We start from the raw sequence: 21,688 nt of genomic DNA on the forward strand, positions 1-21,688 counted from the left end.
AAAAAAATTTAAATCACCAATGAACTAAGAACAGATTAAAACATTGTGCATATCAACATTCTACATATCTGAGTGGGCTCACCTAAACAAATATGTTTTTAGCAGGCATCAAGAAGAGTACAATGAAGGAGTCTGCCTGATGTCAACAGCCAGGGAATTGTTCCAAAGTGTAGGCACTGCCACACTCAGAGATTGATTTCTTGGAAATGCAGAACCAGTTGGTTGGTTGCTGGCAGTAAATTCCAAACATACATGGCAGGCATATTAAAAAATATCCCTTTTTTGTTTCATATCTTTTACAAAAGAAAAAAGGGGGGAAATACCCACACACAATTGGGTACACCAGCCTCCATGTATGCATTTTGTTCATGCAAAGAGTGATTTCTACAATGAGGGACTGAAACAAGTTGGGTGGCAAGAGCATAGAGGCTTCTATTGGCTTCATCTACCTGCTCTATGGACAAATGTGTACGGAGGTGTGCAATTTCATCTTCACATTCCATGTACTTGCCACCAAATCTCTCCTTTAAAGCAGACTAATAGAGGGTGAGATCTGCAGGGCAAGATGGTGTGTAATCATCTGAAGGGACAGGATGTTGCTTTTAGTTTAGTACTAAGTGCTGTGGAAGAAAGTTTTCATTGTCTCCACCCAGCACAATGTCTCCTGGAAGGCTTGGTTTTAGCTTCTGTTTTCAGTCACTTGTCTTCCTTCCTAGCAAGTCCTGAGAGGGGTGGGGGAAAGAAAAATGTAATTGTGGTTATCCTAACACAACCTATTGTACTTATCGCTTTCTCTCTGTCTCCAGATGGCAGAAATATTAATCATTAACTTCAAAAACTCAGCAAAGTTTGGAAATCCCCTGGTGGTTAAATATCGAACTTGCTGTGATAAGTAAGGTAACTTTACTAAAGTGCTGCCTCTCTAGGGCACTTCTCTGAACTCCAGGAATTTGTTAGCTGGTTTCATATTGGTATTGATTTTAAGGCAGCTGTCAGAATGTAGTGTGTCTATCAGGAAGAATCATGGAACTTCAGCAATGAAAAACACACGGTATGCCATTTGCTTTAAGAGTTCAGGTCTTAGTTGCTCAACAGTCTAGAAGATTGGCTGGCTTAGTTTAAATAATGCGTATATACAGGTTGCCATTTTGAGTTAAGGAGCTTGGAGCTATTAATATTGGTTCTGTACATGACAAATGCCCGTGCTCCAACTTGACTAAGGAGTGGGAAAATACTTTATTATATGGTGCCATCAGTGAACATAACACTCTACAGAGATAAAGCACTGGAGAGGTCCCTGCTCTGATGATTTTACAGTCAAGGATTACACATGAGGGAAATGTGGAGAAAGCAATGAGAGGGAAAGAAGAGATGGTCACATATCAAGATGGTGAGGAAAGCTGTAAGGAGTTGGGGCGGGAAGAGTAACAGTTTAAGAAAGGCTTTGCAAAAAAAAAAAAAACCATTTAAAATGCCCCGTTGTTTGGGAATGATAGAAGGAGAATGCTAACATTGTTTGATACATCTTTTTAGGATACCAGCTTTTGTTGATTTCAAAAATGTGCAAGCATTCAAATTTTCAGAAATCTTCATGCCAAATAATTCTTGACAATTATTTCTAAACATATTTTTATATCTATCTATCTATCTATCTATCTATCTATCTATCTATCACACACACATTTCTAGATGGGTTATTTTTGAACAACTGCCTATTTAACTGTACTGAAGGTATAATGGGAGTATTTGTTTTGCTTTGTCTCAGGCTGGAAAAATAGCTAATCCTTAATAATAATAATAATAATAATAATAATAATAATAATAATAATAATAATAATAATTTATTTATACCCCGCCCTTCCCCACCAAAGGCATAGAGTTTATGTTGTTCAAAAGCTTGAATAACTTTTTGATATCACCTATTCTTTTTTCACCTTATTCCCTATGAATCTGCATAGCAATAGCTCTTTTGCAATACTATCTTGGAAATCCTCGAATAACACTTTTTATTCTGAACTATCAATAGCCTGTTTTAGTTGCCTTTTGTGTGGCATTGATGCTTTTCCAAGCTTGGCCTTTCTGAAGTGCCCTATCTTTGGAACGACAAGGCAACAAGATTGGATCATTAGGCTTCTGGCTTTTGTTACATCACCACCAGCAGTATCCTGCATTTACTTACCTGAACTTCAGCAGAACTAGTGGGAATAGCCTCTTCATGTGGCAACAAAAAATAAAATAAAAGCAAATTAAAAATAAAAATAGAAGTGTAACATTTCACGAGCAGTTGTAAATTGTAATTTTTTTTGGTATATATAGTTCTCTCTTAGAGAAATTGGTAGAGGCAACACTAAAACTTCTAGAATAACAATTTTGTGGGTATTAAAATTTTTTATCAATGAACTTCCTTTTTAACATTTAATTTCAGTTCACATTAAAATTGTAACTGTTCTTTAACTTCCAAAAGGCTGAACCGTTTGGAAGTTAATCAAATGCACAAAACCTCTGCTTTCTGCCTTTATAACTGACAGAGTTAAGCCATAAATTATGATTAGAGAGTAGTTTGATCAAGGAGGGAAATTATGATGTATCGAAGTCATGGTTTTGATATATTTTTCAAAAGGCTAGATAATCTAGTGGGTAACCAGCTAGCTGCTTGTGTCCTTGCAAAATACTGTCAGTATGTCCTTGATAGAGAATGGACAACAAACTTAGCATGCATCATTGTTATAACTGGTGTTTTAATTTTAGCATCTTTTTGTATCTGGTGACTTATGTACATGTAAAAAATGCTTCAGACTCAAATGTTTTTGTTACCATCTTTTGGACAGGTAACATATTTGTACTAGGAGGCATGAGTGAAGATTGTAGTCCCCCCCCCCCAATACCAGTTCTTTTCTTTGTCCTACAAACCCGGCTGACACTCTCAGGGGTGCATAGCACTGTTCCAGGGTGTCTTAGTTGTGTTTGGGCTTGCTCTTCTGCTTTGTAATAGATTAAAAGGGTATATGTCCTTCACTGCTGAGAATGGTGCAAAATCTGAAGGCTGACTGACATGATCAGTTTTGTCTCCCTGCCCTTCTCCTCAAGGACCCGCCTGCGATGCATCCCCATGGAGGATGTCCTATAGCTGCTACTTTGCAGTAGTGGGGTTCTGCTTCTACAGTAATAGGAATTGTTCTGAAAGAGGAAGAGATGGTGTCCATGGGGCCAGGGAATCTGGAGGCAGGATTGCATAGAGGTAATTTGACCATGTGAAGAACCAACTTTGTAAACTGAAAGCATCTAGGGCATCAAGTGTCCAGTTCTTTGTTGCCTCATTTCAGGCAGGTCACCTGAGTGTTTTCAAAAAGCCTTTCACTAAAAGCATTATCTGTTTTTAAACCATCATAGTTTCCAGATTTTAATATCGTCATTTTAGCTACCTAGGCTTCTCATGCCATGACCTCATGGTTCTCTTTTATCACCAGAAGCTGAATCCATTTTAGATCAACCTCCGTAGATAAACTTGAAGTTTAAAAGTTGGGAAAACCTCTCTCTTTTTCTTTCCCAACCTCACAGAAATTTTATTTCAGTGATTTCACCAGCATTTAAAATCCAAATGGAAGACCTATATCAAAGGGAAGTTATACAGTAAGAATCACCAGATTCCAGACAATTAAACTTTATTAGTCTGTCTGAAACATAAAGTAGTACCTCTTAAAAAAATAGTTTTTCATCTCCTCTCCCTGTTGCTGTTTACTGTTTAGCAGTGTGGGAGAGGCACGACACTTTTCTTTCAGGAATGCATTTTCCTTAGTCACTGGAGAAATTCTCTAGTATTCTTGGACTATATGTAGCCCACTGCAGGGTGCAACAAAAATTAGTCCCTAAATGTGGTGACTCAAAAATCTGGAAGAAAGTATTTGGCCCTGTTCCTCTTAAGCCAGTGATTTAAGTACATGTCGCTCCAGAAACATTTTAAGTAGCTCATAGGTATTTGCTAAAACTGCAGGAATTCTGACTTATTTCATAAAAAATAAGTGTTTCTTATCCTCCTGTATTTCCAGATAGAACTTTGATTATGTTGTTGTAAAGGTTTAGAAGAAACAGGGCAAATAAACTTAAAATGCACTATTTAACTCTCAGGTTTCTTTACCTACATAATGGAAGCAGGTGTTCTGATTTCACATATTCCTATCTAAAGATTTAAGGTATTGGAGAATAAATGGTGCTGAACCAAGGTGCTCATCTTTTCCTTATCTTGTGTGCTGAAGTTGTAGTCACTTGCTTTCTGCTGGAGTAAGATTCAAAGTTTGCCATCACAAAAAAATTACATATATGTAAAGTGAGTTTATTTTGAGAAATAATCTCCTGGCAATGTATTGGAGTTTTGCAAAAGCTGAAATGGTTGACAAAGAGGCTGAAGTAGCGGTGGGCATAATACAAAGGATGCTGCTCCCTCCAAAAAAAGAATGAGGACTAGAAACTTGCTTTTTTGAATGAAAACTAAAACCTGCAAGAGATCTAGCTCGTTATACCCATGCTGTCCCTATAGTTTGCCAGAGTGGTTGCTCATTTTAGCATAATTCCACAAGGCTTTTGTTGAGATGCATCTTTTGTCAAACTTCTTGCTGCATAATTAGAAACCACATGTGGGCATGTAATAAATAAGTCTTTCGGTAGGGAGAGTGAGATTAACTTCAGTGCAACTTTTTGTATTTACTTTTTGGAATAAAATAGCAACGAGATCTTTAGCATTTTTTCACAGTGGTTGTTTTGACACTATCAGGTGATTTACTTCTAAGTTGCACTGGATATTTAGATGTTTCAGTGAGCTCACAATGTGGAAAGGGTGATTCAGCACTGGTTGAGCAAGTCCTTCATCAATTAACCTCCTGGAATGAATTTGCACAAGCTGGGCTGGTAGAGGGAGGTAGACTGAAAATGGTAGCTTGCAAACTGAGTTTCTGAAATAAAAGTAAATGGACTGAGTGGCTTGAAAAACTAGCTCTCTCACTCTGAGTCTGCCAGCTGACATGTTAGCAAGACAAATTCATTCAAGAAATGTGAGTCCTTCTTTTGGCCTAAACATTTTAAAGTATGGGAGTGCCATCTTTAGGGAGCTGATATTTTTCAGTCAGTAGTTTGCCCAGACCAGAGTGCTAGTAGCTCTCAGACTCAGTCCCAGCAATCCTCCGCAAGGCAGAAGTTAAATTTTCAGTCCTTCATGGATATAACAGAAGAATCTGTACCTTCTTCAAAATTACATTTAAAGAAAATCACTCTTAACAACAACCTTGGAGTTTAACAGATAAAAGAGTAAGGTAACAAAGACACTTGGTCCCATAGAATGTGTTACAGTTCCTGGAAAAAGTTTGTAAACAAGCAAACAAAGAAGATGCTATTGAGGCCTATCCCAAAACATTATATTGGGATACACTTGTTGTAATGAGACAGAGGCCAGGGAAGGGGGAGTTTGTATTACATTTAAAAAATTGGTTCCCGGCATGTCTCTGTCTCTCTCCCTTATTCTGAAAATCTGGTTTCTAGGATCCTATGCACCATCTCATGCAGTAAGAAACAGCTCACAATGACAGGCCAGGGGAAAGTTGAGAGAGAGAGAGATAATATTTTAAGTGCTCCTTAAAGTTTGCCGTTATATAATCTCTTAAAACTGAATTCACGGCTTAATCATTGGGAAAGATCCAACAAAGATAAATCATGTTGTTTTCAAGAGAAATGTTTTAAGCAAATTCCTTTCCCTCCTATTGAAAGCAGTGGGGATTAATTTTGGTGGGATCATGTCCATTAAAATAAAGCTTCTCTTCTCTGTTTAAAAGAATAATATAGTTCCAAAATAAAGCATTGTAAAGATCATATGCTATTTTAGTATTGTTCAAATAAGCAGCTCAAACACTTTACTATCCCTGTGATGGAGAAATGCTACTGTGTCCAGAAACAGCAAGGCTAAGTGAAAGTTCTGGAAACATAGACTTCAAGTAAGTGATCTTGCTTAGTGTCCTTATCAATATAGAGAAAACGAAACAAATCAATCCTGAATTTTACATCTGTCCCTTTAAGTCAATATAAATTCTGTAGTACAGAAAGCATATAGACTGCGTGACCAAACACTTTAGATTATAATCCTGGGTGCTTTAAAACACTGATGAGCGGAGTTGCCATCTCATGATACCCTTAGAACTTAGTTTTCCAAGCTGAGTTTTAAAAATGTGTATTTTAAGGGAAATAGCTTGGTTAATTTCAGATCCACACCAAATCTGCACCCCACTCTGTTGCCATGATGAAAGTGAAGTAGTGGGAAGAGGGAGAAGTCGGCCTTTTCTGGCTCTGATTACAATTCAAGCCTTCAAAAACTGGGGGAGGTGGCCATGGCCCTGTTGGGAATGTTACTTGCTTTGGGAGTGCCAAATTGATAGTCCAAACCGGATCATTACAAAGTTCAGCAGTGTAATTAATATAAAGCTTCTACTTAGTTGTAAACAAATATGTTTTTATTTGTTGTAGTAACCATTTTGTATGTGTCCCTTGTTGAGGAAATGTATGAATTGAAATCTGGAGACATAATTTAAGTGTGTTCCATTCTGCAGATGAAAATAATGCAGGTTACGTAGTGTAGTAAGTATGCCGATGCAGACTGGCACAATTTTCAGTAGTGTGGCCCCCTTTATTGAATTGTATTGGATAAAATAAACATACTGCAATATAGGACACAAAGAAGAAAGGGCAAAACCTGATTTTCAGCTGCAGAAATTAGGAACGCCAGGTTTAGCTACCACTGCAGTGGTGATTCTTTATGAATATTTTTACTTTCCCCCTAAAAAGTGTGTGTCTGTCATCCATTCCTGGAGTGATATAGTGCTGCCCTCCATTCCATCCTGGAGTTCTTCCCATCTATGAGCCTTTTTGTAGTCTTCTTTCCATTGGCAGTTTATTTATTATTATTATTATTTTATATATCACCCTTCCTCCTGCAGGATTCCAGGGCAGCTAACAACAACAAGATAAGAAACATAGTAGAACAATTATTATAATAACCAAATCTGTATCGATAATTAAAACATTAACCAGTGTGCAATAAAGCTTTCCTTTTTAGTTTCCAATTCAGTTATGTTGCAAAGGCCTTGCTAAAGAAATGTGTTTTTAGTTAACAAAGTCAATCAGATTTCATTTGGGAGCTTCATAGATTGGGGAGCCACAGACAAGAAGGCCCTGCTCTGTGTCATTGCCCTGTGGGTCATGCCCATGGACAGCAACACAAGCTGGGACTCTCTCCTGTTCTTTACAGGCTGGCAGGTGTTGAGGAAGGCATTCCTTTCAGTACTGGGTCCCAAGTCATCTAGAACTTGGTACATCATCAACAATACATTGGATTGCACTTGGTGAACTTGCCCTGTTCCTTCTGACTGCCCCACATAATAGCTAGACAGCAGTATCTTGCACTACCTGCGGTTTCTGGAGCCATCTTTAAGGGTAGCTCCAAGTAGCGTGCATTGCAATAGTCCAACCAAGAGCATGGATTCTTGATACCAAGGTGTTCTAGTTCGGAATAATCATAACTGGTAAAACATTGTAAACCAGAGTTTCCTTGTTGTAGTCAGTCACATTGTATCCTGTTGCTCTTTCCGGTCGTTTCATTGCTAGATTATCTAACGTCGCACTCCCTGCAACCCTTTCAGTTGGGTTCCAAAGTCTTGCAGTGAGAGGGATGCCTGATTCTCCCCACCACTGCTGTCCCAAATAGCATGAACCATCCAATCTGCTGCCATTCAGTACTGATCATACTGTGAATACACATGAAAGGCCCTGGACTCTGGTATTTTCAGCTACCATGACTTCCCTGCACTGAAACCTGTTGCTACAGTTGTACCACTGCCTCCCGTTCCCTTGCTGCAGTGTTCAAATGCCCCCTCTAGGATGATCAGCCCCCTTTGTTTGTATGCCAGCTAACCTACTCGGTGCAGTTGATACTTTGGTTGCCAAACCACAAAGCAGTGTTTAGGTCTGACTGCATTTCAGTACTGTATTGTCTCTTCTTCCCCCACCCCCAAGTCTCTCTGCCCTTGCCTGTTCTCCTCCTGCTGCCTTTGCTTAGGTAATGTCCCCAATGCTTTTAACTTCACAGCAAAGTTAGAACGCTACGCAGGAAGTAAACTGCCTCGAGTCTTTTAAATTTAAGTAACACACACCAAATAATAAGCTGTTGGTTGCGTTTTTTTGTTTTGTTTCTGTTTTGTTGGTGTGGGTATTTTTTTTTCCTGCCTGCAAAGAAACATAAACACAGCTCTCATTTCTGGCAGGTTTTTACTGTCAGAGTTTCTCCTATTATATTTATCTTACAATTTGCCAGGGGGTGAAGTTATTAAGTTTTAGCAGCAGCCATCGATCAAGTTCACAAGTTAACACGATAAAGGCTCTGTGCCGCTCCGATCCGGGAAAATGATGATCCTCACTCGGTAATTAACTAAATGAGAAAGTTAAATCTTACTTGAGAGCTGGGAGAGATGCAAGAGAGGTGTTTGTCAGTTTCTCAGTGGAAATTAGAAGCAGTTTTTTTGCAATTCCCTAAGCTGCTGCTCTGTCATATTTTACATAAGCACTGGGAAAACGTCTTGTAATTAGTGCTGTCATGGAGGATTTTTTTTTGCTGAAGGATGTTGGAATAATTCATTAGATTATCAAGAAAGGCTTGTGTCCTGAAATGATTAGCACAGTGAAATTTAAACCATTAACGATAACAAGTTTAGAGCTTGCTGCAGTGCAGAGGCACCCGGGGTATGTCTGTGCCTATTTCAATCATTTCTTATAATTAAACATTATGTCCTCTCCCCCTCCCCTCCCCAATTCTCTTCACTTGGGCCCAACCAAAAATTCTGTTAAGGTGGCTCTGTAAAGATCAGCATGTTTACCAGCAAAGAACAGAGGCAGCTATAGATGAGGAGTGCAGGGGAGGGTTGGGTGAATCTGTTCGACCCTGATGCTGACATTGAGGGACGAATACTGCCAAATCTTAATTGGGTCTCAAAGCTAGCACTGGGTGCTGCAGTCGGCTTCCCTGTGGTGGTGATGATGGTAATAACACTTAGCATTTGCATAGATGGCCGTCCTGCCCTGACATTGTGTAAGAGCCTTACAACACCTGAGTCCCAGGCCTTCTGCTGATCTTCCGTATGTGCTGGCAGCAAAAGTCAACTGCATCCATGCAAACAAGCTTGACCTTGCCTAGTTGAACGCTATGGCTGCAGAGCAGGGTGGAAAACAGAAGACAAAAGATGAGCGCAAGCAAATAGTGTGGAATGGGAAGGTGGTGAAGGGGCCATTGTTCAGTGTTACAGCATATGCTGTGCATATGGCAGGTCCCAAGCTCAATTCTTGGCATCTCCATTTGGAAGGATCAGGGAAAAGATGATGGGAAAGACCTCCCTCTGAGACATGGGAGATCCATTGCCAGTCAGAGTAGACGGTACTGGACTACTTGGACATATGGTCCAACCTGCTATAAGGCAGCATCATATATTCTGTAGCAAATCCTTACTCTCCCAGGCATGCAAAGCTGAACTGTGGGATGAACGTTTGTTTTTAGGACACACACTAATACATGTTACTGTTTGGTTGCCTTGCTGAGAGAGACCTAGAAAAGGTGTTCTTCATCTGCACTGTGCTAGTCAACAATGTCAGCAACTGAATCTTGCCAAATCATAGTGCTCTGTGAGACAGACCAAATACAAGGGAAGTGTAGACTAGAGTCCCTCAGCGTACTCAGATGTGACTAGTTAAATGGACTACATATAAAGTAGTACAGTGAGGGGGGAAAGTATTTGATCCCCTGCTAAATTTGCCTGTTTGCCCTCTGACGAAGAAATGACCAGTCCATAATTTTAATGGTAGATTTCTTGTGAGAGACAGAATTACAACAGGAAAAACCCCAGAAACCCAGAAGACACTTTTTCGTTTGTCCTTTGACCCTCTTTTTAGGATTATTCTTTTAATATTGTTAAATTATGTACGGGTTGTATATAGAGGTGTGTGTGTTTCCTTTCTCTGTGTGTTTTGAAATTGTTATGTATTCTGTTGAGTTATGTGTATGATTTTGCTGTATAATAAAATTTAATAATAATATAATAAAAAAAATAAAAAAATAAAAAAAGAAACCCAGAAGACAAAAGTCAGAGATTGATGTGTGTTATAATGAGTGAAATAAGTATTTGATCTCCTATCAACCAGCCAGATGTCAGGCTACCTGGTATCTTCACTGTATGTAACGAGCTGAGATTAGAAGCATTTTACCTGTAATCCCAGCTCGTTACAGTACCTGTACAAAAGACACCTGTTGACAGAAGCAATCAATCCAGTAGATTCCAAAGTAGCCATCATGGCCAAGACCAAAGAGCTGTCCAAGAATGTCAGGGATAAGATTGTAGACCTGCACAAGGCTGGACTGGGCTACAAGACTATTGCCAAGCATCTTGGTGAGAAGGTGACAACAGTCGGTGCAATAATTCACAAATAGAAGAAACACAAAATAACTGTCAACCTCCCTCGGTCTGGGGCTCCATGCAAGATCTCATCTCGTGGAGTTGCAATGATCATGAGAACGGTGATGAAGCAGCCCAGAACTACACGGGGGGGGGGGGAACTTGTCAATGATCTCAGAGCAGCTGGGACCATAGTCACCATGAAAACAGTTGGTAACACACTACACCGTGAAGGACTAAGATCTTGCAGAGTCCGCAAGGTCCCCTTGCTCAAGACAGCACATGTACAGGCCCCTCTGCAGTTTGCCAATGCACATCTGAAATGACCCAGAGGAGAACTAGGTGAAAGTGTTGTGTTCAGATGAGAACAAAATCGAGCTCTTTGGGATCAACTCAACTCACCGTGTTTGGAGGAGGAATGCTGCCTATGACCCCAAGAACACCATCCCCACCGTCAAACAGGGAGGGGGACATATTATGAGAGCCAGTGTGGTGTAGTGGTTAAGAGTGGTAGACTCGTTATCTGGGGAACCGGGTTCGCGTCTCCACTCCTCCACATGCAGCTGCTGGGTGACCTTGGGCTAGTCACACTTCTCTGAAGTCTCTCAGCCCCACTCACCTCACAGAGTGTTTGTTGTGGGGGAGGAAGGGAAAGGAGAATGTTAGCCGCTTTGAGACTCCTTCGGGTAGTGAAAAGCGGGATATCAAATCCAAACTCTTCTTATGCTTTGGGGGTGTTTTTCTGCTAATGGGACAGGACACCTTCACCGCATCGAAGGGACAATGGATGGGACCGTGTATTGTCAAATCTTGGGTGAGCACCTCCTTTCCTCAGCCAGGGCATTGAAAATGGGTTGAGGATGCGTATTCCACCATGACAATGACCCAAAACACATGGCCAAGGCAACAAAGGAGTGGTTCAGGAAGAAGCACATTAAGGTCCTGGAGTGGCCTAGCCACTCTCCAGACCTTAATCCCATTGAAAAAATGGGATTAAGGTTCGAGTAGCTGCACATCAGCCTCGAAAACTTACTGATTTGGAGAGGATCTGCAAACAGGAGTGGGACAAAATACCTCCTGAGATGTGTGCAAACCTGGTGGCCACCTACAAGAAACGTCTGACCTCTGTAATTGCTAACAAGGGTTTTGCCACCAAGTAGTAAGTCATCTTTTGCAAAGGGATCAAATACTTATTTCACTCATTACAATGCACATCCATGTCTGACGGGTTTCTGGGTTTTTCCTGTTACTCTGTCTCTCACAGCTACAGTAAACCTACCATTAAAATAATGGACTGGTCATTTCTTTGTCAGATGAGCAAATGAGCAAATTTAGCAGGGGATCAAATACTTCCCCCCCCCCTCACTGTACATATAAAAAAGTTCCTTCTCCATAGCCTCCCCTGGTGGCCAGAAGTAAATCATTCTCCAGTACAAAAAAACCTCTCAGGGGAAACGTATAGACAATAATGCAATATGGGAACAGGTTATTTCCCAGGCTCCGAAGCTCTGAGCTGTTGGCAAATGTATACATGTCCTTGTGTATAACAACCTTTTTATATTGCATAGAGCCCTAGCAAGCTTCTTTGAAAGATGTTAATATTTCATTATCTGTGCCCACTTGAAAGCTCCAACAGAATAGTGGTTACACAGAATTTCCTTGCTGTGAAAAAGCTTTCTCACTCTTTCTCCCCATCATGTTGTATCATAGGTTGGATTCTTATAGATGGCACTATTTACTCTGGGGTTAGAGTTCAAGAGTTCATGACCCAATGTGCCTTGCTTCTCTTGTTGCTATAATGGTCATCCCTGACCATTAGCCGGCTGGGACTGATGGGAGTTGTACTCCAACAGGATATAGAGAGCACCAAGTTGACTGACCACAGTTTCTTCCTATTAATTTTGTGCTTGCCCAGTGAGGATGGTGTGGGCTTGTTGTTATTATTATTTATTGTGTGGATGTAGTATGGGTTTATTTAAGTAAGCCCACAGATAAGTTGCATCACACCAATTCCCATTACACATCCTACACACCCTATATGCCTAATAGGGAAACATTTGGCCTTAATCCTTCCCATCAAGTACTGGCTAATAGCCAGTTGGTACAGCTGTTGGCTGAGGGACGCGGCTGGTGCTGTGGTCTAAACCACTGAGCCTCTTGGGCTTGCCGATCAGAAGGTCAGTGGTTCGAATCCCCGCAACGAGGTGAGCTTCCGTTGCTCGGTCCCAGCTCCTGCCAACCTAGCAGTTCGAAAGCACGCCAAAATTGCAATTAGATACCTGGCGGGAAGGTAAACGCCGTTTCCGTGCGCTGCTCTGGTTGCGCCAGAAGCAGCTTAGTCATGCTAGCCACATGACCTGGAAAAACTGTCTGCGGACAAACGCTGGCTCCCTCGACCTGTAAAGCGAGATGAGCACCACAACCCCAGAGTCGTCTGCGACTGGACTTAACTGTCAAGGGTCCTCTACCTTTACCTTTCTACAGTTGTTGGCAACAATTGGGTAAACCTGTTAAGCTCATGGAAATGCTTTTGCACTTCCAACAAAGTTTCAATTCATACTTTTCACTACCCAGGCTGCACTGCAAATGGTGTTCGAAGGTTTCATGAGTTCAAAAAGCAGCTTTTAATATGGGTGACAGCTTTTCTGAGGAAAGAACCATTGCATCAGAGTGGGAGAAACACACCCTTCTCTGGACCTTGACCAAGGATTGCATCTTTAATGCTTATGATACTGGGACAGAAAATCATTGTGATTTTTACCAATAGGAAAGTTTGTTTTAGTTTGGTGATACAACAGGACATTCGAACATATTCCTTCCTCGAAAAGTTTTGGCATATTGGGTTTATCCTTTTTTATCTTAGCCTTTGCTTTATTGTACGTTTTCAACGACCACCACATTAACTGTTTCACCTAAAGGATCTTGTAATAGACAGCTCAGCAGAAACATTGTGTGCCCTCGTTGAGATCAATAGAATGCCCTTGTGTTCAGGACTGTTCAATTGATCTCCAGAAGACACCACTGAGACACTCAAATAAAGCAAAGCTGCATTTTGTTGAGTTAAATTCTAAGAAGAATATATGATCATGGCAAGATGCTGCTCAGAGTCCTAGTAGTTTTTCTCACATCAGAAATCAAAGCAGAAAAGAGGTAAGCACTTGGGCTAGGTTAGAGAAACCAATTTTTGGAGGTTCTGGAGATGTGTCTATTGAAAAGTGAAGGGAAGTCCACATGGATTAGACAGAGAGAATGTCCTGAAGCCCCCTTCCCATCTCCACTTCTCTTCCATCTGCAGTTCTTCTCTCCATACGTTTTCTAGTAGCTCCTCCCCCTCAAGCATAACTTGGAACAGCTGTGTATTCTTTACACCCCCATCACTAGTTGTTACAGCTTTGGAAAATGTGTGGAATGAAACACAGGTGGGGAAGGGGCCAGCATTCCTACCTCTATGCTCTTTCAAACAGCTACCTGTAGATGATGATGATGATGATGATGATGATGATGATGATATATTATGTATACCCCGCCCATCTGGCTGGGTTTCCCCAGTCACTCTGGGTGGCTCACAACATAATGTTAAAAACACGATAAAACTTCAAACATTAAAAACTTCCCCTAAACAGGAACATCATCTCATTTTCCATGTGAATGGGCAGGCCTGCTATTACAATCATGAATTTGCCAGTATCACATATAGTTTGGACCTTACAATCAAGCTTCCCTCTTCTTTCTTTAGTGAGGATGCAGGTGTTCGGTACACCCAATATTGCAGGAGTTATTTTCTCCTTCAGAATACGGAATAATTTTGTCAGGATTTTGAGCTTGCTAGTCATCAGTGGGTTTCTAAGAAATCACTACTTGATTCTAGGTTTTTGTTGTTTTACTAGACTTCAACAGATGCTTCAGAATATTTTAATTGAATGCTTTAGAACGGGAGGTGGGGTGGAGCTGTGCTTTTACAGCTTCTGTGAAGATTAAAGGACATGCAATGAAGTTTATATGTATAGGAGGAGGGATGTTTTTGGTAGTCATAAAGGGTTATACTGCCTAGAAATTACATAGCACCTTCCATAAACTAAGTCAGAGAGGGTTGAAATTACTTGCCCAAAGCCACAAACTGAACAGCCTGGAACCAAATGGGATATTTTCAGTTCCAGACTGCTCCCCTCCAGCATGCATACTCACACATACATTCCCTCCCTTATCGTTATTATTTCCTTCCACCACCTCATTCTCAGTACTGTGCAGCAGAGTATGCTACAATTCAATTGGTGAGTTTGATTTGAAGTCATAGAAGGAAACGGCACTTTGGAGTGAGGAAGGAGGAGCAAGAGAAGTGGTGAAGGAAATATATACTCAAATAATTTTGTTAACAAGGCTCAAATATTGCCACACTGTGATAACCCTTCCACATGCAAGGCATATCATGGTTTTTCACTAGTGAACCCATGCTGACTGTTTTGGCTTATTCACAAGTTCTGTGGAACTGCATGTTGGAAGCAACAGCATTGCTGTTTCCTGTGGGACTGTGGAGAAGGACCATAACTCAGTGGTAAAACAACTTGGATAACTGCTGGAGTCAGTGTAGGCCAGGGGTCAGCAAACTGACTGCGCCTCAGGCCGGTGTCTCCACCGCCGATTGAGCAGAGGCTGGGGGAGCGCGCACCCATACGCGTGTGTGCACACACGCTATTTCCGGCGCACTTCCAAGTCGGAGGAGCACCGGAAATAACTTGTGCACATGTGCACGAGCCTCCTACGACCCGGATATGCACTGGAAATAACGCTTGCACATGCGCACAAGCTATTTCCAGTGCTCTCTGACCCGGAAGTGGGTAGCCGCGCCACACCGGTAAGAGCGGGTGGCAGCAGCAAGCAGTGGAGGTTGCCGCGGGCCGGATAAATGAGTCCCTCAGGCCTTGTCCTGGCCCGCAGGCCTTAGTTTGGAGACCTCTGGTGTAGGCAGTATTGAGCTAGATGCATGAATGGCCTGACTCAGTATTAAAGCAGCTGCTTGTGTTCCTATGCTGCTGCTTGCTTACTTGCTTATCCTGGGGGAAATAAAGTGTTGCCTTCTGGGAGGAGCCCACCACTGTAAAAGAGGTAGGGATGAGTAAAAGTGGCTTGTGAATTTCTCACCTATCCCAACCAACCAAAATTGTAAGGTGCTTAAACATTGTATAAATCCTAAAAACATTTCAAACAACTCAACAGAAATGCAAAACCATTCCAGCAGCCTATGAGCCAAACTCAAACAATTCTCCTTCTGGCTCAAATGAAAACTTGAGGAGAGGAGACGTCACTCAAAGAGCAGGTGTTCTTTGCTTCAGGACCTTCCAGACTTCAGAGAGCACACTTCCATTGCAGCTCTCACTGCCCAGTAGGAGCCAGCAGTCACAGAATTGAGCAGTGGTTCCTTTAGAAAAAGAAATCACCTCGGGGAGAGCAGGGTTAAAGACAGGATCAGTCCCCCCAGGAGACCTCAGGTTGTTGCTGAGACAAACAGTACTCCTTGGGTGAGTTCCAGCCACATCCTGCCATTGTGATTTGTCCAGGGTCCTGACAGACGGTATTTTGTCTTGTCAGTTGTGCTCATGCATAGCCGTCTTGATACTGCTCTCTCAAACTAGGCTTGCCCCACCAGATGTTACTCCGCTCTTCTAGACATGAAGAGCTGACTTTTCCAGTAAGTGCCACTGCTTTGACCTGGCCTTCCTGGGATCACTGAGACATGCTAGGACAGGACAAACTATTCAAAGTAACTACTTAAATAAATTGTATTTGAAAGCCACTGAGAGGTCCAGGAGAATCAAAGGGGTTACACTCCCCTGTCTTCTGGCTGTGGTGGTCAAACCAGGTGGAGAAGGCAGTTTCAGTTCCCAAACTGGGTCAAGATCCAAATCCAAAATGGGTCGAGATAATCCACATAATCCAGGAATTTGCTACCATCTGTTCAGATATATCATCTAAAGAGGGAAGAATAACAACTAGTTGATATTTGGACAAATCATATAGGGTGTCTCCAACCACCACCTTCAAGGCAGTCGAAGCCACTCCCTTTCTCTACAGTCGTACCTCGGGTTACGTACGCTCCGGGTTGCGTACTTTTCGGGTTACGAACTCCGCTAACCCGGAAGCGCAACCCGACGTGCGCGTGATTTACACATGCACAGAGCAGGTTTTTTGGTCTGCGCATGCGCAGAACGAATTGTTCGGGTTACGTCCTTTTCGGGTTACGTACTGTAACCCGGAACGGATTAAGTACGTAGCCCAGGGTACCACTGTAGTTGGTTGAAAATAGATTAGTGCATACAGCTGGAATGCACAAGAAATCCACAGATTATTTTAATAAAACAAAATTGCCTTCATATTTAGTCCACCTTGTACATGTGGAAAGGAAATATGTCATCTGAAACATGCTGGATTCCTATGATTTCTAGTAATTTCAGGCTGGGGTAGCCAACGTGGTATCCATCAGATGTTGTTGAATTATAAATCCCATCATCCCCAGCCACCATGGCCAATAATAAAAAATAATGGGATAACTTCATTTGAGATAGCTCTAGGTGTGTGTGTGTGTGTGTGTGTGTGTGTGTGTGTGTGTGTGTGTGTTCTGTGTAAAATAGTTGCCCAGTGTTGTAGGTGCCCAGCACATTAGTACCGGTATTTCATTGAGCACTTCAGCATGGAAACAGTTTAGAGGTTAGGGGAATTTGGGGGTTATTATCTCAGGATGTTTGATGGTATAGACTGGTCCTCAGAGGTCACCCTTGCATCCTGACTGGTAACATTGCTGCTTATGCAGATTGGTGATTTGGCTCACTTGTGTTCAAAATTTAAAGACAATGTTTTTCTGAGAAGGGAGTAGGTAAAAAGGCAGAAGGTAATGATTTTTAAAACATGCTGGATGAAGACGGCCTGCTGTAAGATTGGCTGTGCAGCAAATGAAATGGGAAATGAAATGAGGTCAGGCTTATAAAATACACCATTTATCAACTATCTAAATCTTAATCCAGCGTTTCATTGGTTTTCTCGTTCTGCAAACAACTGAACTGCTGTGAAAACAGCCACAGAATCCCTCCAGGCCAGTGTTCAATAGAGTCCAACCTTCATGCTTTAATGCTAGGCTATCGCCAACAACATTTGTGCATGGAGAAACCCAGCACTTCTACACCAAGGAGCTATGTTTTATCATTTCCATAAAGACTGTTGAGGCCTCAATAGAGAGTGAGAATCCAATTTTGTTTATGATGTTTCTTGGTTTGCCAACCAAATATTTTGCTTGTCGGTCAATTGCTGAAGGAGCATTAGCAATCAATCATAGGTATGATTGTTCTGCATGGTGTAGAATCTGTCTGTGTAGCATACAGATCCTAGTGGTATATGAAAAAATATGTAAGATCTGTTTTCATTCTAACCCTCACTCTGCAAAAACAACAACCCACATCCTTTATTTTCATATACCGTATATTAGAAAAAGAAGAAGTATTTCCAGAAGACTGATATTTGGGCATAAGGGTGAGGCTTCTAGTTATCTGGGTGCAAGTCTTTATGTATAAAGGACACTGAGCTTTGTGTCCATCTATTCTTTCCACACTCAGCCATGTAAGACCAATACAGTAACTTGGTTCGCCTGATCAAATGCTGCAATTCAGATTAGATCTCAGCAGTTGCAGAGGGAACTGTTTGGTCCTATGAGTTTACTCTTCAGTGCAGTGCCTTTACAAGATCAAGATTGGACTATTGGGTTGTTTCTTTTTATCACCACGCATAACTGTAGCATTAGCAAGTCACTTTACTGTTCTTTAATGGACTATTACAATTATGTCTAATAACAAATGTGCACTATCTAAATTTCTGATGGCCTTAACTTCTTGGAAGTCTTCAAAACATGCACACTTGCCCTCCCTAGATGTGTTTCAGTCTATTGGAAGGAAATGTCTGAGACAACATAGGCTAAAGGACCTTTAGTTTGGTAGTGTTGGAACAACATGGGACATCATAGGATGTCCTCCATAGCAGCAAGATACTGATACTTAAATCTAGTTAAATTTGTTAACAAAACATTTGAATTGGCCCTCCTCCTTGAAACTATCATAGAAGAGGTTCATACTTTTTATCTGTCCCTGAAATTTGTCTTTGAGGAGTCGGTTTCGTGGTGAGTATCTAACACTATAAAACCAGAAAGTCAAAACACATAGTTTTATAAAATGTTATTTTTAAAGTTTCACTAGTGTATGTTCATCGTCTTTGGATAAGACATACGGTATTTGTTTCATACTCTGCATGATGCTGAACAGCACCATTGGGGATTCCCCCCCCCTTCTGTACCTTACATATTTTTTGACAATTTTAGTAGCAGCCCAGAATGGACTTTTTAAAATGGTTTTAGAAGTGAAGCATCAGACAGGCATGTATAAGTGCACTAAAGTGGCTGGAAACTGGCAGAAGTTTAGACTGTATAACATGTAATTAAGAGCTGGATGCATTTGTTTGTTCCATCACATGGGTAGGTTTTATGTGTAATGTATTGTCTTCTAAGGATGTCACATTCTGTGCCCTGAAAAATTCAGTGTTGTACATTTTCTTCTTTTCTTCCATAGACAAAACTTGCCAATGGCACTTCAAGCATGATTGTGCCAAAGCAAAGGAAGCTATCTGCAAGCTATGAAAAGGAAAAGGAGCTCTGTATCAAGTATTTTGAGCAGTGGTCAGAGTCTGACCAAGTGGAATTTGTGGAACATCTCATCTCCCAGATGTGTCATTATCAGCACGGGCACATCAACTCATACCTCAAACCTATGTTACAGAGAGACTTCATCACGGCACTACCAGGTAGTCTGAAAAACTGTTGGCAAACACACAGAACTTTGCAGGCTTCAAAAATGTGTAAAAAGACCTTGACTTATCATATCTCTCGAACAGCCTTCTTCAGTAGCAGGGTGTTCTGTCCCTGGAGTCCTAGAAAGGAGTTGTCATTTGAGGATATGTCACCTATCATAAAATGTATGCTCTCACGGTCCGTCCCCCCAGGTGCACTTGTGATGTTTGGTTAGTTGCCTTTCATTTACTGGGGGCACATAACAGTTAACAGGATTTGGACTTTTGGATCATAGAAATCAGCAGAGTCTTGGGGTGGGGTCATCAAGTTCATGTCATTTCTATACAGCATATTTTTCCTATGCAACATGTTCAGTTCAGTCTAGAACAGGGGTAATCAACCTTTTTATACCTACCACCCACTAATGAATCTTTCTTGATGGCAAAATTTCCTTACCGCCCACCAGTGCTTGATGGAAGGAGGATTCAGCTTGTGCCGTAGAACCCCCTACCACCCACTTAGAATCCTGAAACGCCCACTAATGGGTGGTAGGGACCAGGTTGACAACCCCTGGTCTAGAAGCTCCGGGGTGAGGGAAGTAAAACAGAAGCCCTCCTTGCCACCTAGAAGGGATTCTCCCCACCCTAAATTGTGGTGTAAAAGAAAGATGCTCTATAGAAGGTGGTGGTTGTCATGTTCTGCAGTCACACTGTACCTGCCACATATGCTCATAGGTAAAGTTTTGACATTTCTTCTTTTTTTGCCTGGAATTTTGCCCAATTTATTTAGCTTTAACATAGTGAATGATGAAAATCTAAAGCCTTAACACCACAGCTTATATTTAAGTATATTCTTCAATAGCTTTTGGTGTTGGAGAAATAATCTGTATCTATCACTGCCTCACTGTGGCAAAAGGAACATTGGGCTGTGGTGAGCCCAAACTTGGGACTAACATGGAGAAGCAAACTGATGTGCATTCACCTCCCATTTTCAGGTTGGAGGTGGATATTGGAGGCAGAAGCTTATGGGCTTACCTCTGCGCCCAAGGGATGTTCCAAACTTGGAGCCACTGTTGGACACAGAGGCAGATCAAGTCAGGGTGCCTCTGCCTTCAGCTATGAGATGAAGTGGGAAGGTGGAGGCCCATCAGCTTGTCTCTGTGCCTGAATGTGCTCTGAACTTTTAGCGCCCAAGGAACACACTAGAAAGCAAGCTTCTGTCCTAAGAATGTGCTGTAGGCAAGCAGGAGCTTACTTTCTGCCCCTCCCCAGCTCCAAAGTCAGAGCTGAAAAAAGCAGCAGATTCTATCTTAACATTGTGCTGCATTCGAGATGTAGCAGAAATAAGGGACAGCACCCCACTCCTTTGGAAAAGGTGCTGGTAACAGCAAGATTTTGTTTGGTCTGTTGAGTATTTATTTTACTTGCTGAAGTTTGTCTTGCTTGTCAAGTGGAATTATGCTGCTTGGTTTATTTTTCATTTTAGGAAACTCTGTCCCCACATCTAGGAGTGTCAGGGTTGAAAGAGTTGTCTCTTAGAAATCACATTTCTTCATGAATTTGTCCTGAGAATATGGAGGGAGAAAAACTACTTTGATACATGAGAAGCTCATTATGAGGTCTTCTGCTTGTCAGCAGCAAAGTCTTGGTACAGCGTGTCCTCTGTAAATCCTGATCAGAATCATCTGATAGGCATCTCACTCTGCATAGTCTGCTTAAATGTAAGACATGTGACCCCAAGCCATCCCAAAATGCATTCATGGCTTCCTACGCTCAGCCTCTGTTGTTGACAAATGAAGCTCAGTCTTTGGGGCAGCTGTAACAAGAGCAGGAAATGAAGCATTTGATCTCTCTCTGGGTGTTTGGTAGCTTTTTATTTGGAGAGAGAGAAGTTGCCTGCTATGCTAATCTGGCATGCTTGACTCTTTCCCAAGTGAAACTGGGGGTGGGGGTGGATTTGATCAAGCAACTAAAGTAGCCTTGCAAATTGAACATTAACCTACCCATTAAAAAAAAACAACCAGTAGCTCGTATTCACTAGATGCCACAAGAAGTCATGGTTTACCCACAATTCCCATTGATGATCCTTCATGACTTTAGACAGAAGCACCTCTCCAGTTTGAGAGCAAGAGTCTCTCCCTCAAGATCCCACAAGAGCACTTTGGTCTATGTGCATGTATTTTTTTAGGTCTTCTCTGTGCTAGCTCTATGATATGAACTAGCATATATGAAAAGCATTTGTAATGTGGGAGCACTTCTCAGTTCTTGGTTCAGTTATAAGCCTTAAGAATCCAATACTTTCCAATGCATGGCAGAAGGATTGTAGCTCAGTGATAGAGCACATGGGTTGCATACAAAAAGATGCCAAGTTCAGTTCCTGGCATCTCCCAGGTAAG

General features: G+C 41.6%; 1 protein-coding gene across 9 annotated transcripts in view; it reads left to right on the forward strand.

Annotated features, from left to right (window-relative positions):
* Positions 1-21,688, forward strand: part of BTRC (beta-transducin repeat containing E3 ubiquitin protein ligase) — a 129,451-nt gene that overhangs the window by 90,337 nt on the left and 17,426 nt on the right. For all 9 annotated transcript variants that reach the window (XM_033149825.1, XM_033149823.1, XM_033149826.1 and 6 more), the window contains one exon: positions 19,076-19,307. In XM_033149825.1, coding sequence (XP_033005716.1) covers positions 19,076-19,307 — 232 coding nt within the window. The remainder of the gene's footprint in view (positions 1-19,075; positions 19,308-21,688) is intronic.

Source organism: Lacerta agilis, chromosome 5 (assembly GCF_009819535.1).
Source record: "Lacerta agilis isolate rLacAgi1 chromosome 5, rLacAgi1.pri, whole genome shotgun sequence".
NCBI classification, from domain to species: Eukaryota; Metazoa; Chordata; class Lepidosauria; order Squamata; family Lacertidae; genus Lacerta; species Lacerta agilis.